The 14042-nt window shown below is 33.3% G+C and overlaps 1 protein-coding gene across 2 annotated transcripts in view; it reads right to left on the bottom strand.

Annotated features, from left to right (window-relative positions):
- The window catches only part of LOC126744435 (coronin-7), a 44295-nt gene that overhangs the window by 8091 nt on the left and 22162 nt on the right, over positions 1 to 14042 (bottom strand). For both annotated transcript variants that reach the window (XM_050451850.1, XM_050451851.1), the window contains 6 exons: positions 7824 to 7937; positions 7696 to 7770; positions 7390 to 7635; positions 6142 to 6336; positions 4993 to 5207; positions 4691 to 4936 (listed from right to left, as the gene is read on the bottom strand). In XM_050451850.1, the coding sequence (XP_050307807.1) occupies positions 4691 to 4936; positions 4993 to 5207; positions 6142 to 6336; positions 7390 to 7635; positions 7696 to 7770; positions 7824 to 7937 (1091 nt within the window). The remainder of the gene's footprint in view (positions 1 to 4690; positions 4937 to 4992; positions 5208 to 6141; positions 6337 to 7389; positions 7636 to 7695; positions 7771 to 7823; positions 7938 to 14042) is intronic.

The following is a 14042-nucleotide window of genomic DNA, read 5'->3' as shown; positions in this document are numbered from 1 at the left end:
TCATTCCAAGACAACCTTTGAAACAAAAATCAAGCCGATCTAAGCACTAGAGGTAGAGTTATGAAACAAGTTACATGAAATTGTCTCGTCCTGGATATGACTTTCAAAAATTTGGATAAAAAACATTCTAATTCTAACTTCATGAATTAATTTCTCAATAAACGCTGATGAATATTTGAAACGCTGATGAAACTTTTAAAATAAAAAAGAAGCCAATATGATCATTAGAAGTGGTGTTATGACACAAGTTATCTAAAATTGTCTAGTCTTGGACATGATTTTTAAAAATTTCGTTCAATAAGATCTTAATGCATGGATTTTCAATAAAGGCTGAAAAACATTCTAAGAAAACCCTCAAGACAAAAATCAAGCTAATCTGAGCACTAGAAGTAGAGTTATGACTCATCTTACCCAAAACTATCTTTAATATTACACATGATGTTCAAAAATTTGAATAAAAAAGCTTCCAATGCATGAACTTTTTTAATTTCTCAATAAATGTTAAAGAATATTTAACAGAAATCTTTAAAATTAAAATGACGTCGATCTGAGCACTAGAAGTAGAGTTATGATTATGATTGTTACCCGAAATTGTCTCGTCTTGAGCTTGATTTTCAAAAATTTGGATATAAAAGATTCTAGTGCATAGATTTTTGTGACATTTTAATAAAGGCTGAAAAACATTCCAAGGGAACCAACAAAAAGAAGAATTAAGCTGATCTAAGCACTAAAAGTATGTCTCTCTAAGTATGTAACCTTTAGAACCTTTATAAAATTGAAAGGAAAATTCACGAAAATAACTGAAAAAACATAAACTCTAGTGATGAAAAACTGTTGGTTAATTGGCATTTGTTGCTCCTCACTGTCACAAGAATAACTAGGACCAAAAACAACGAAAACCAGACATCATACCACATTCTACGGAGAACTAGGTACAACGTATTAGCTTATAGTTACAAGCCGCCCAAGTAAAGCTTGAAATATACATTCTGCAATTAAATGTTAAAATGTTTCTTGCTAAAATACCGCCTGGGCTAACTCCGTAGTTCTAGAAAATAAAAATGTAATCTTGTAATTTCGTTACAAATCCCCCCTTGCATCGGAAAAATGCAAATTGTTTTCGATTTTCAAATATTTGGATAAAACAGATTCTGATGCATGGATATTCATAATTTCTCAACAAACGCTAAAGAATGTTTGACAAAAACAAACTGAAAACAAATATTAAGTCGATCTGAGCATTAGACGTGGAATTGTGACACAAGTTACCTAAAATTGTCTCGTCTTAGACACTACTTTTAAAAATTTGGTTAAAAAAGAACCGAATGGATGGATTTTCGTGATTTTTTTCAATAAATACTAAAGATCATTCCAAGGCAACCTTTGAAACAAAAATCAAGCCGATCTAAGCACTAGAAGTATGACTTTCAAAAATTTGGATAAAAAACATTATAATTCATGAATTTAATTAATTTCTCAAAAAATGCTGATAAATATTTGATAGAAACCTTTGAAACAAAAATGAAGCTAATCTGATCATTAGAAGTGGTGTAATGAAACAAGTTATCTAAAATTGTCTAGTCTTGGCCACGATTTTAAAAAATTTCAATAAAAAAGATCTTAATGCATGAATTTTCATCATATTTTCAATAAAGGCTGAAAAATATTCTAAGAAAACCCTCAAGACAAAAATCAAGCTAATCTGAGCACTAGAAATAGAGTTATGCCTCATCTTACCCAAAACTATCTTTAATATTACACATGATGTTCAAAAATTTGAATAAAAAAGCTTTTAATGCATGAACTTTCTTAATTTCACAATGAATGCTAAAGAACATTTAACAGAAACCTTTAAAATTAAAATGACGTCGATCTGAGCACTAGAAGTAGAGTTATGATTATGATTATTACCCGAAATTGTCTCGTCTTGAGCATGATTTTCAAAAATTTGGATATAAAAGATTCTAGTGCATAGATTTTTGTGACATTTTAATAAAATCTGAAAAACATTTCAAGGGAACCAACAAAAAGAAGAATTAAGCTGATCTGAGCACTAGAAGTATGTCTTTTTAAGTATGTAACCTTTAGAACCTTTATAAAATTGAAAGGAAAATTCATGAAAATAATTGAAAAAACATAAACTCTAGTGATGAAAAACTGTTGGTTAATTGGTATGTGTTGCTCCTCACTATCACAAGAATAACTAGGACTAAAAACGAGGAAATCCAGGCATCATAACAGTCTATGGAGGACTGGGTACAACGTATTAGCTTATAGATACAAGCCACCCATAACCCTCGAGTAAAGCTTGAAATATACATGTTTTTTGGTAAAATACTGCCTGGGCTAACCCATATTTCAATAAAATAAAAACGAAATCTTCTTACAACTTCGTTACAAATCCCCCCTTGCAACGGAAAAATGAAAATTGTGTCCGATTTTCAAATATTTGGATAAAACACATTCTAATGCATGGATATTCATAATTTCTCAATAAACGCTAAAGAATGTTTGACAAAAACAAACTGAAAACACAAATTAAGTCGACCTGAGCATTAGAAGTGGAGTATGACACAAGTTACTTGAAATTATCTCGTCTTAAATATGATTTCCAAAAATGTTGATAAACAAGATTCTTATGCATGGATTTTCATGGTTTTTTTAATAAAGGATGAAGAATTTTCTAAGGGAACCCTTAAGACAAAAATTAAGCCGATCTGAGCACTATAATTAGAGTTAAGACACAAACTACCTAAAAATGTCTCATCTTAGACACTGTTAGGAGGGTTTACTAAGCTTTAGCTGCGTGTTGTTAACACTTTTTTGTTATGAAAACACCTTATTTAGGCTAAAAACCAAACTTGTATTCAGCGAGAAACAAGGCACCTCTTTACAAAACCATTTCTTACTGAAGAGAGAGAGAGAGAGACCTAACAATTTTTAGCAACGCATGCTCCTAACACCACGTAGTGGCGGGTTTTAAAAGTAATATACTTGGATGTTACCACACTGACTGAAATTAAATATTATTTTGTCAAACTGCAACACCAGTTACTAACAGACTTGATTTTTAAAAATTTCATTAAAAATGAACCGAATGCATGGATTTCGTGATTTTTTTTAAATAAAAGCTAAAGAACTTTACAAGGAAACCTCTGGAACAAAACTCAAGCTGATCTGAGGACTAGAAGTAGAATTATGACACAAGTTACTTGAAATTGTCTCGTCTTTGACGATTTTCAAAAACTTGGATAAAAAGGATTCTAATCTAGCTCAAAGGACCAGGAGGCGGGGGTAAAATCTGTTAAAATCCATTTATATCGCGTGATTGGTAATCAGTGTTTAACTTATGAAGAATTAAACACAATTTTAATTAAAATTGAAGCCTTTTTGAATTCACGTCCTCTTACACCCTTTAATAACGATCCAAACGACCTGACCGCCTTGACACCCGGGCATTTTTTAGTACTGGAGCCTCTGACTGCTCTCCCCGAGACTGATGTGACCTCGTTACCTGTAAATCGTTTAGATCGCTGGCAGATGCTCCAAAAAATGCATCAAGATTTCTGGCGCCGTTGGTGTAGTGAATATTTGCACACGCTACATCAACGTGCCAAATGGCATAAGCCTATTGTTAACCTCTCTCCTGGAACTCTAGTGCTAATTCGCAGTGACTTAGCACCGCCCCTGCAGTGGCATATGGGTCGAGTTAAGAAGGTACAGCCGGGTTCGGATGGAGTAGTCAGAGTCGCTACTGTTCAAACCAGTAATGGCACCTTGAAGCGACCTGTAGTCAAGCTATGTCCTTTGCCCCTTTCAAGCCACTGAAAAATGCAATGCATTTTTGGTGGGCGGTATGTTCAGTTTTCTTAAATTTTACAACAGTTTGAATCAAGTAGTTCATTCTTCATTCTATTTCAAATTTTCATTAAACTTTAACTCAATTTCGCTTGGCTCACTGTGTAGAAACAGTTAGTTAAAGTATTTCTATTCAAATGCATTCAAAAGAATGTTTTGAGGCCTTATAAAAAGGTGCGCGTCCAACATACTGAACCAGTTTGTTGAAACCCATTATCAGAAGAAGTAAATTCGCTAAACCGCATCGCTCACGCATCTAGTACCACCCGATACAATCCCGTGTTTATGGGATAAACCGCATTTCGTAATGAGAAAAAGCTGGCTAGCTAACGCGAGTGAAAAACTGTAATCGAGAGAAAACCAGGTAAGGTCTCACAACCACTAATTGTCAAAAAACAATAAATACAGTCCACTTTTCTCAACAGTGAGCTTTCGATACAGTACTTTCTTAAATAAAAATCAAATAGACATGGATATTCTAATTCACGCATAGATTTTCGTGTTTTTTTTAATAAACGCAGAATAACATTCTAAGGGAACCCTTAAAATAAAAATCAAGCTAATCTCAGCACTAGAAGTAAAGTTATGACTCAACTTACCTAAAACTATCTTTCCTATTACACATGATGTTCAAAATTTTGAATAAAAAAGCTTCTAATGCATGGATTTCCTTAATTTTTCCAACTGAGTTGGAGTGAATGTACAATATTTACCATCGAGGGGATATACAAGATACTGTCTTTACTGCCCATCTTCAATTCAAGATAAATAAAGATCACAGAATTCCCCATTTTATTACTCTATACATTTCTGAAATACTCTAGTCACTTACTCTAGTGGGAGGAAATAAATCATCCTGAAACAATTCCGTTTTAATCCTGGGCACTGTAAAACTAAGCGGCTCGATCGAATTGTTCGTTAACCTGTACGCTTTAGCAAACTCGACGTTCTGAACGTCGCACACGTTCTTCGGTAAAAACGATAAACCTTGATGCAAAGAATTGCACCTGTGATGGCTCAACGGACAAATGTACGGATGTTCTTCAGTTATTTCGAAGGCGTAGATCGTTAGATCACCCTAAAAAGTAGCATAGGGGTTAGAATACCGGAATTTTTCGCGATGTAATTTAATACTTTTCCGGTGCAGAACAAGGTCGAACTGTCTTCATCGTAGAATGGTATGAGAATAGCTGGAGAGACGTCTAAGCCGACGGTGTTTAATGGGCTGTTAAGGTCCGTGGCCTTATAAATGCTGATTTGTCTCTCGGACACTTTGTCAAAGCCCATTGTGACTAAGTATCTGCTGTCCAAGGCCCACACTATTCTAGCACCTCTGTTGCCTTCAGGACCTGTAAATAATTAATAGGAGTAATTAAAGATTTTGATTCAAAAAATATAATCAAATAGCCCCAAAAGAAAAATAATATTTGTTCAGGTTAATGGACGAGTAGGAATCATTGGAAATTAAATGGCTGACTGAGTCGCCAAATAAGCAGTAATTGATGGTATAACTTTAGAGACCTTGCAATCATAAAATCTTATGATTGCATAAGCTATTGAGGAATAAAGAGCAGTTTTTCCAAACATGAATTCGACGAGGCAAGCTATTTATCAATTCCTCTAAAACCGCCTGTATAAGCTGTTCTGTGCTACTAGGGTTATTTTGACGAGCTCAAATCTTTCGTTTGACCTTATCCTATAAGTGACTATAGGATTTAGATCCGGTAAGCAAGAAGGCCACTCCAAAACTGCAACACCTTCACCTTCTAAGAAACATTTTGCAAATCTGCTGATATGTCGAGGTGCATTATCTCGCATAAAATAAAACAAAATCGCCAAAACCAACTTTCCAGAGCCTGAGTGCAGGTTGCAAAACTAAATCGACATACCTTTGATCTGACACGTCACTAGAATGAGTGACGATAGGTGTACAAAAAAAGCTACTGGAATGGAGACCACGCCCCGATAAAACAAATAGAGTAAGATCACCTACACATTGGACCAACGACCTAAAAAGGGGTGCCAATAATTGGATCCAGGCAGACCAGGATAGACTTATACAAATTCCAAAAAACAAAATCATAGTTTACTTATATTTTTAATGAAAATTCTTCATACGCCTGGAGCGAGTACTTAGTAATAATATAAAAGGCTGAAATTTTCAGGGAATTTTTTTTTGTTGCTATTTCTCACCTTGTAAAACAAAACCTCCCAAGTATTCACTAACAAGATTATTCTGATAACACCAACACGTCAAATTTAAATCTAGCACATATCACTTACCTTTTCCTTCTTTTATGGGCACATCGCTTTTCCTAGGATTGTACACGCGAAGTTTACCGTCCTTGCATACCGTAGCGCACATGTTACCGCAAGGTGACCAACAAAAACTAAAAATCTGGTCGGTGTGGCCTTTTAACGATATCTGCTCCGTTAACGTGGTCAAGTCCCATAGTTTTATTGTCATATCGTATGACCCTAAATAAAGAATTACGAGTTTAGAATACAATAATTGCGTTTAAGAATTAGTAAAAGATCTAACTATGATTCAATCAGATCTAAAGCAATAAAAGGGCTGAGCTTTGTTCTGATATATAACTCGTGGTTTATCACTTTTTTTTATTAACGATTTTGTTTTATTCTTTGGGAGGGTATCAACTGGAGCAACTCGTCTATTTGTACCCAGAATTAAATGCTTTACAGTCATTAAACAAATATACCAGTAGTAGATGAAGTTAAAAATTTAGGATTAATTGTTGATAGCAGCTTAAGCTTCTTAGCCCATATAAATAAAAAATTGTGCATTGCTTATATGCCTCTAAGGGGTCTGAATAATCTAAAGCGTCACATTTCAGCCTAAACTAAATACTTCTTATGTAATACATTAATAATTTCTTTGTTTGTTTATAATCAGTTTATAATAATGCAATTACTAGTGCAATTCCTAATTCTACCCAAAAACTGCAAAATTCCCGTATGAGGTTTTCGTATGGAATCTCAGAGAGAAGTGGCATAACTCCTTATCCTTAATCTTTACTATTATCTAAATATGGAAAACCACCATACCTAAAAGAGATACATATTTAATATTTGTGATCACTTCCACAATACTAGATATTTTAATCGCTACATAATAGCCCAACATCGTACAACCGCGTATTAGCGATCCTTCAGCTTTATTGCTATTCAAATGTGAATCATTTACCTGATTATGCAAAGAATTACTCTTTTTATAGATTCAAACAATATATTTAAAGGTTTCTTTTAGAATTTCAAATCAATACTTGATATGCACTAATAGTTCCTTGATATAAGTGTAATATAACTATAAGTAAACAGTATTTTGGTTAGAAAGTTTCTAAGACGTTAAAATAGCAAGACAAACTACAGCAAGTAGAACACAAGTTATCTATTTTAGTTTAAATCAACGTCAATATGAAATCCTAATAGTTTAGTTTCTGTTACTAGAGCAATAGTTTTCCTGTGATTTTAAAATAAGACATAAAAACCTGCAGAGTCAACTACACTTACCGGAAGCCAAAACGTCTTTGGAAGTAGGATGAAACTTAATAAAATAAATTTTATCCCCGTGGGCGTTAAATTCTTTTTCAGGTTCATTGGTGGGCTCGGTCAAGCCGTTTTCCGGAATTTTCCATATTTTGATGACACCATCGTCGCATGCCACGGCAAGCCTCTGATTATCGAACGGGTCCCATTGAAAGTCCATAATGTTATTTCCTTGCACCAAAGTTGGAATTACCCCGTCCGGTAGTTTGCCTATAATAAAATGATTAATATATCTGCAATTTTTTTGAGCGTAAATAAAGACAAACTTACCGGTTTTCTTAAGCTCGAAAATAGCTATTTTACCTCCAGGTCCGCTTAAGGGCACCGCCACTCTCTCAGGATTAGCTAAAATTATTATTTACATTGATTGGTTAAGGAATGTTAGGGTACTAGCTTACCGTGGAATCCATCACACTCCCCAGAAATCTGTCTACTAAGATTTCTGATATTTTCTATGTGGAAACTTTTATGAGCCGTAGTACCTTTTAGATGTCTAAACTTTGACACTCGTCCTGAAATATGAAAACATTTGATAGAATTAAAATATAATATAATAGATTTGGAGGGACGATATTGAAAGGGATATGGAGACACCCAACATATTTTATCTACTTTTTCTTCATAAATAATCTGTTTAGAGCTGTAGGTGCAATCGATTGTCAATGTGCATGCTATTCCGATGACTATGTTATTCTAGTCATATGTGGGAATATCATCTTTCATAAAGAAGAATATTTATCAAAAGTTCATTTATGGATCAGCACTTTCTAAAAGTTATTGCTAAAAAACTATGTAATTACCATTTTCAATGAGCAATAAAATATACCTAGATATATGGCTTTATGAATATGAAAGTCATGCACACTATGTTGCTGAAAAAATTCGAAAAACGATTTATAAATTCTACCATCTACGGAAAATCCTCTCTAGTAAGTCACCTAAAATGATCTATCAATTATTTGGTGGAACCATGTGCAAGTGTCTTAGTTTCACTCAAAAATAAATGATTCAAGGTATGTAATAATAAAAATAAAAGATATTCGTCCGAGTTACTTGGAAAATATGTCTGTATGGATAAAGGAGAACTACCAGCAGATTTTCATTCAGATTACTTTATTGTCCCAATGCCTTGTTGTTACCGCTATTTATTTTATAATAGGTAGGTAATTTTAGGAAATATTTAGTGGTAATTAAGCTTTTCACAATAGTAGTACATATTGTACATCTTATTTAAAAAAATAGTATTAATAAAGCCAAACCTCTTGAAATAATATTACCCATGAATTAGGTATCAGAACGAGACACATGGCCATTGAAGGACACCTGAACAAAATTGGAGTGTATGATAAAGGAGAACTTAATTGCCGATTGTACAAAAAGGAACAAGAAACAGTCCGACATTCCAACTATGAGGCCTTGGGCTCCTCAAAAAGGCAATAAATATTTGGGAGACATACTGGACCCAGAAGCACTAGGTACCATATCAACGGAAGACCTGTACAGACTGGTACAGTGCAGCGAGGTGCTAGACTGGGTACTATAGATGCAATATCGGGGTGAGCACAATAAGCCTTTCGGCTGAGGTGCAAAATAGACGCACCCCAAAAGAGGGAAAAAAATATCCATGAATTGTACTTTATATTATTAGGTGCAGGGTGTCCCCAAAAGGCCTTTAAAAATCTCATCACATATTTCGAAGATCTTGCTCCGATTCCGACCTATAGGACCGTAAAGTTAAAAAGTAAAATTTTTTTTTTAAAATTTATGAACCTGTTTTACGAACTAACACATTAAACGTTGTATCCAGGGGTTTTTTGGGATGCGAAAACCGAATATGCGCCATGTGGCCATCAGAGGGCGCTTCACGCTGTACTTTTAATGGTTTAAAATGTTCATAACTTTTTTCTCTTATAGATAAGAAAATATAGTAGTTATAATTATTCTGGATTGTATACTTTTTATCAAATTAGGCTTCGTGAGTATTTTTTTTAATGTTGTTCAATCATTTATTTTTACTGCTGCAATTAAGGTAATTAGTAAATAAAATATTTATTTAAGGTTAAATTAGTTAATAGATTTATTTGTCTAACATTTCTAATTGATGATGAAACAAGGTAAGAATAAAAATTATCTGTTAGTACAATATTTAATAAAAGAATAGAAATTAAAAATGCTGTAAAAATTAATATAAATTTAGGTAGAATACATTTTTCGTTTGATACTAATCTAGTTCTATAGATAAATATTACTAATATACCCCTAATTATAGTTAAAAAAATAATATATCTAAATCAGTAATTAAAATAGAATATTCTTGAGAATATACATATTAAAATAGTTTGTGCTAAAAGCACACCCTCGAGGGATAGAGGGTGGTTCATAAAAATAAATATTATAGAAAATACAAAGTTTAAAATTAAAAAAGAAATCGTAATAACAGGAAATAGTTCATGAAAAATATTAATTTTGGAGATTGAGGATAGGGGTTTCCTTTTCCTGAAGTTTTAAAAGAAAAATCTTATTTCTGGTTTACAAGACCAGTACTTGTATTAAATTATTAAAACAATGCTAATATTTTATACTTATTTTTTAATTTTATTATTTTTTTTCAGGTATTTCAAATTTTGTGCTATAAAATAGTCACTTTCTTTCAATATTGTTAAGATTAGAATTTATTGTTTCATCTTACATACGTTTATACGTATTTATATTTATAAATTTTTCTTACTATGATTTTGAGTATTTTTTAGCTTTTTTTAATTTCCTCGTGGATTTTAAACAAAAAATGATTTTTTTTCTCTGAACATATTAAATCCGTGTTATACAAGGCAACAGTGAATAATAAAGAGGAACTATGGCAACGCATTTAAGACGCAACAAACAATCCTCGACTTAATGCATGAAGTTATGCAAAGAATTAATTTTAATTTTTTTAGGCGTATAAATCGTTGTATTAATTAAAATGGGGAACATTTCGTACAATTTTTATAAAATTCATATTATTTAACAAATTAATTTCGTGCCTAAATAAAACAACTAATTTTTTTTATTTAAAATATTTGAATATACCGTTGAGACATCGAACATCTAAAAACCGAATTATCGCGAAAAAGACTAACTTTAGCGGGGTTTAACAAAAAGTTCTTTTTTGTTTAAAATTGACGAAGAAATTGTTTTTTTTAATAAAAAAGTAAGAAAATACACTGACAAATAGTTACGGACGTTTTAAATCATTAGAAGTGCAGTGTGAACCGCCCTCTGATGGTCACAGTGAAAGGGTGCGCATATTCGGGTTTCGCATCCCAATAAACCCCTGGCTACAAATTTTTAAAGTAATACGTAAAAATTTTCATAAGTTTTTAAAATTTTAATTTTATTTTAAAAGTCCTGTAGGTCGGAATCTGAGTTACTTTAAATTGGCCTATTATCTCACGAAGATGTGGTGAGATTTTGTAAAGACCATTCGGGGACACCCCGTAATTCTATAGCATTTAATATAGTGTAAAAGTGGTCACCCTAGTTTTGGTGTGTTTTAATAAAATAAAACTTTTTTAAAGCGCAAAGTTCTGTCCAAGAACATAATTCACGAAAGATCCGCTCAGATGTAAGCTAGTGGTGGAGGCATCTACACTATTAAGCTGCCTACGAGTTACAGTCAAATCCGTACATAAAGATAGCAAAATCAGAATCTACAAGACTTGTATGAGACCGATCATGTCAACAGAAGTCCGCGAAGACACCAACAAGACGAAACACATGCTTAAATGAAAACACTGAGAACAATATTTCCTAAATATTTAATCAGAAGGATATTAATAAATGCATCGATATTTTTTACAATGCTCTCTATTTTGCTATTGAGATGTTTGTTCCAATTAAACATTTTAAATCATCTAATTTTCCCACTTGGTTTAGTAGAAAATTACAGAATCTTGTTCTTCAAAAAAAGATTGCTGACACAAAATTCAAAAATAGCAAGGATCCCATGGATTATTTTAATTTTACAAATTTGAGGAATAAATGTAAAACTCTTCGTGATGAATGTTTTAGGTCATATATTGAAAGATTAAATACTGAAATTTCTCATGATCCTTCTTCATTTTGGAAACACATCAATAGATTACGTAGGTCTGATTCATACCCTAATAGCATGCATATGGAAGCCGAGGTTGCTGGTAATGGTCAAAATATTGTAAACTTATTTGCTAGGTATTTTGAAACTACATACAGGCAACCTGTCCGCAAGGCTCCTGACTATAAATTTGATTACAGTCTGGATTTAAATCGCATCTCTTTTTCTTTATTGGACATATTTGATGAAATCTTACGCCTTCCTAACAAACATTCTTTTGGCGCTGATGGTATCCCATCTGTTTTTCTTAAAAACTGTGTGTGCACTCTGAGTAAGCCTCTGCATCACCTTTTCAATCTTTGCTTGACATCAGGCAAATTTCCTGATTATTGGACGGTAAGCTTTTTAACACCAATTCATAAAAATGGCGATAGAACTGATATTTGTAACTATAGAGGTGTGTGTATTCAGTCTGTAGTTCCTAAGCTGTTTGACAGGTTGTTTTCTGTGCGATTTTCGTGGCACTGTAGGCGATTGCTTAGTGATCATCAGCATGGTTTTTGTCAGGGTAGATCTACGGTGACTAACCTGTTGACTTACCAATATGATTTGATTGGTGATTTTGAGAGGTCTGTACAGGTTGATAGTGTGTACACAGACTTCTCGAAGGCCTTTGATAAGGTTGGTCATGAACATCTGGTTCAGAAGTTTGGGGCTATGGGTCTTGGTAGGATTTTGGTCGAATTTTGTCACAGTTTTTTGGCTGGTCGCACACAGTTGGTCAGGATAAGTAATTATATTTCTAATGGTATTGAAGTATTTTCAGGCGTGCCTCAAGGTTCGCATATGGGACCGGTCTTTATTAACTTGTTCATAAGAGATTTGAGTGATGTAATTGTTCATTCAAAACATCTTGCTTTTGCTGATGATTTTAAATTGTATAAAGCCATTGAGTCATATCTTGATGCTGAGCTACTTCAATTGTATTAAAATAGTGTTGCTGAGTGGTGTAATAGCAATAGTCTGGAACTGAATGTAAAGAAGTGTGTATGTATTTCGTTTGGTCGTTCTAATAAAATTATTAATTATCAATACACAATCAATAATAACGAACTCAAGTCAGTTGATACAGTTAAAGATTTAGGTGTTCTTTTCGATACCAAGCTAACTTTTTTGCCGCACATTTTGGATATTATTAACAGGAGTATGCGTAGTCTTGGTTTTATCATTAGAAATAGTGTACATCTTTCACCTTATTGTTTCAAATTACTTTTACTCTTTGGTACGTTCCGTGCTTGAGTATGCGTCTGTAATTTGGACCCCTTATTATGATTCTCATATTGAACGCCTTGAGGCTGTACAAAGAAGATTCTTAAGATCCCTTGCTTATAGAGCTGAAGTTAATATTTTTCGTAATTATTACATCGACTTTAATGCTATCAGTGTCCAATTTAATATCCCTAATCTTGAAGTCAGACGGCATTATTCTGATGCTTTAACGTTTTATAAGATCTTAAATGGTTTATATCATTGTCCTACCATCTTGGAAGCAATTCCTTTTAACACCTGTCAAAGAAGGATCAACTCTTCTATGTTTCGTTTACCCTTTCATTCGGCCAACTATGGGTTTTTTTCTCCACTGACTAGGACCTTGCGTTTCTTTAATGAAAATAGTTTGGATCCATTTTCCGGCGGCTTACGGTCATTCAAATCAAAAATAAATAATCTTACACTTTAACCTACGTTCCTTGGATAGTGTTAAGTTTTTAGCCCTGTTGATGATTGTTTTTTCAGAGGTTTTATCTTGGTATATTTTTTTTTGTAATTCTAGTATTGTATTTATATTGTTATATTGTCTAGTATTTTGTATTATCTATTTTGTTTTTGTAAACTGGCTCTGCCGTATATTGAAATAAATAAATAAATAAATAATAGGTCGACTGAAACTGCACTGGCTAAGGCCTTAGACGCAGGGATGACAACCTTGGGAATATGCTTTGACCTAAGCAACGCCTTCACTATGATCGATGATGACCGTCGTATCAAAGTTCTCATTTCTGCGGGAGTAAAAGGCAAAGAAATCAATTGGATCAGGCCATTTCTAACCACAGGCCTCAGAAATACATTCCAATCGGGTTTTATAGACGCAGATACCGGTGCTTCACAGGGTTCACTTTTATCTCCACTTTTCTTTTTCGTGTTTTGTAACAGCTTAAATGATAACATTGGTGGACCATATACAGTACTAGCCCAGTTTACCGATGATAAATCATGCGTAATATCCCACGAGAATTGTAAAGTAGCCTTAGACCTTACACTCTACAGCCTTACAGATGCAAAAGTGGTGTGAGGAAAATCAGTTAGTTCTTAATTCAAGCAAAACAAAATTTATTCATTTTCAAAACAAAAGACGGGCTTTGAAAAAAATTGATAATGATATGCCCCTAAACATCGAATAATTATTGTATATGAATCGGACGAAACTAAGTTTTTGGGTGTAACTTTACACAAAAACTTAGATTGGCAAAGCCATGGTAATGAAATA

The sequence above is a fragment of the Anthonomus grandis genome, chromosome 14, assembly GCF_022605725.1.
Source record: "Anthonomus grandis grandis chromosome 14, icAntGran1.3, whole genome shotgun sequence".
NCBI classification, from domain to species: Eukaryota; Metazoa; Arthropoda; class Insecta; order Coleoptera; family Curculionidae; genus Anthonomus; species Anthonomus grandis.
This window is presented reverse-complemented; position numbering and strand designations above follow the sequence as displayed.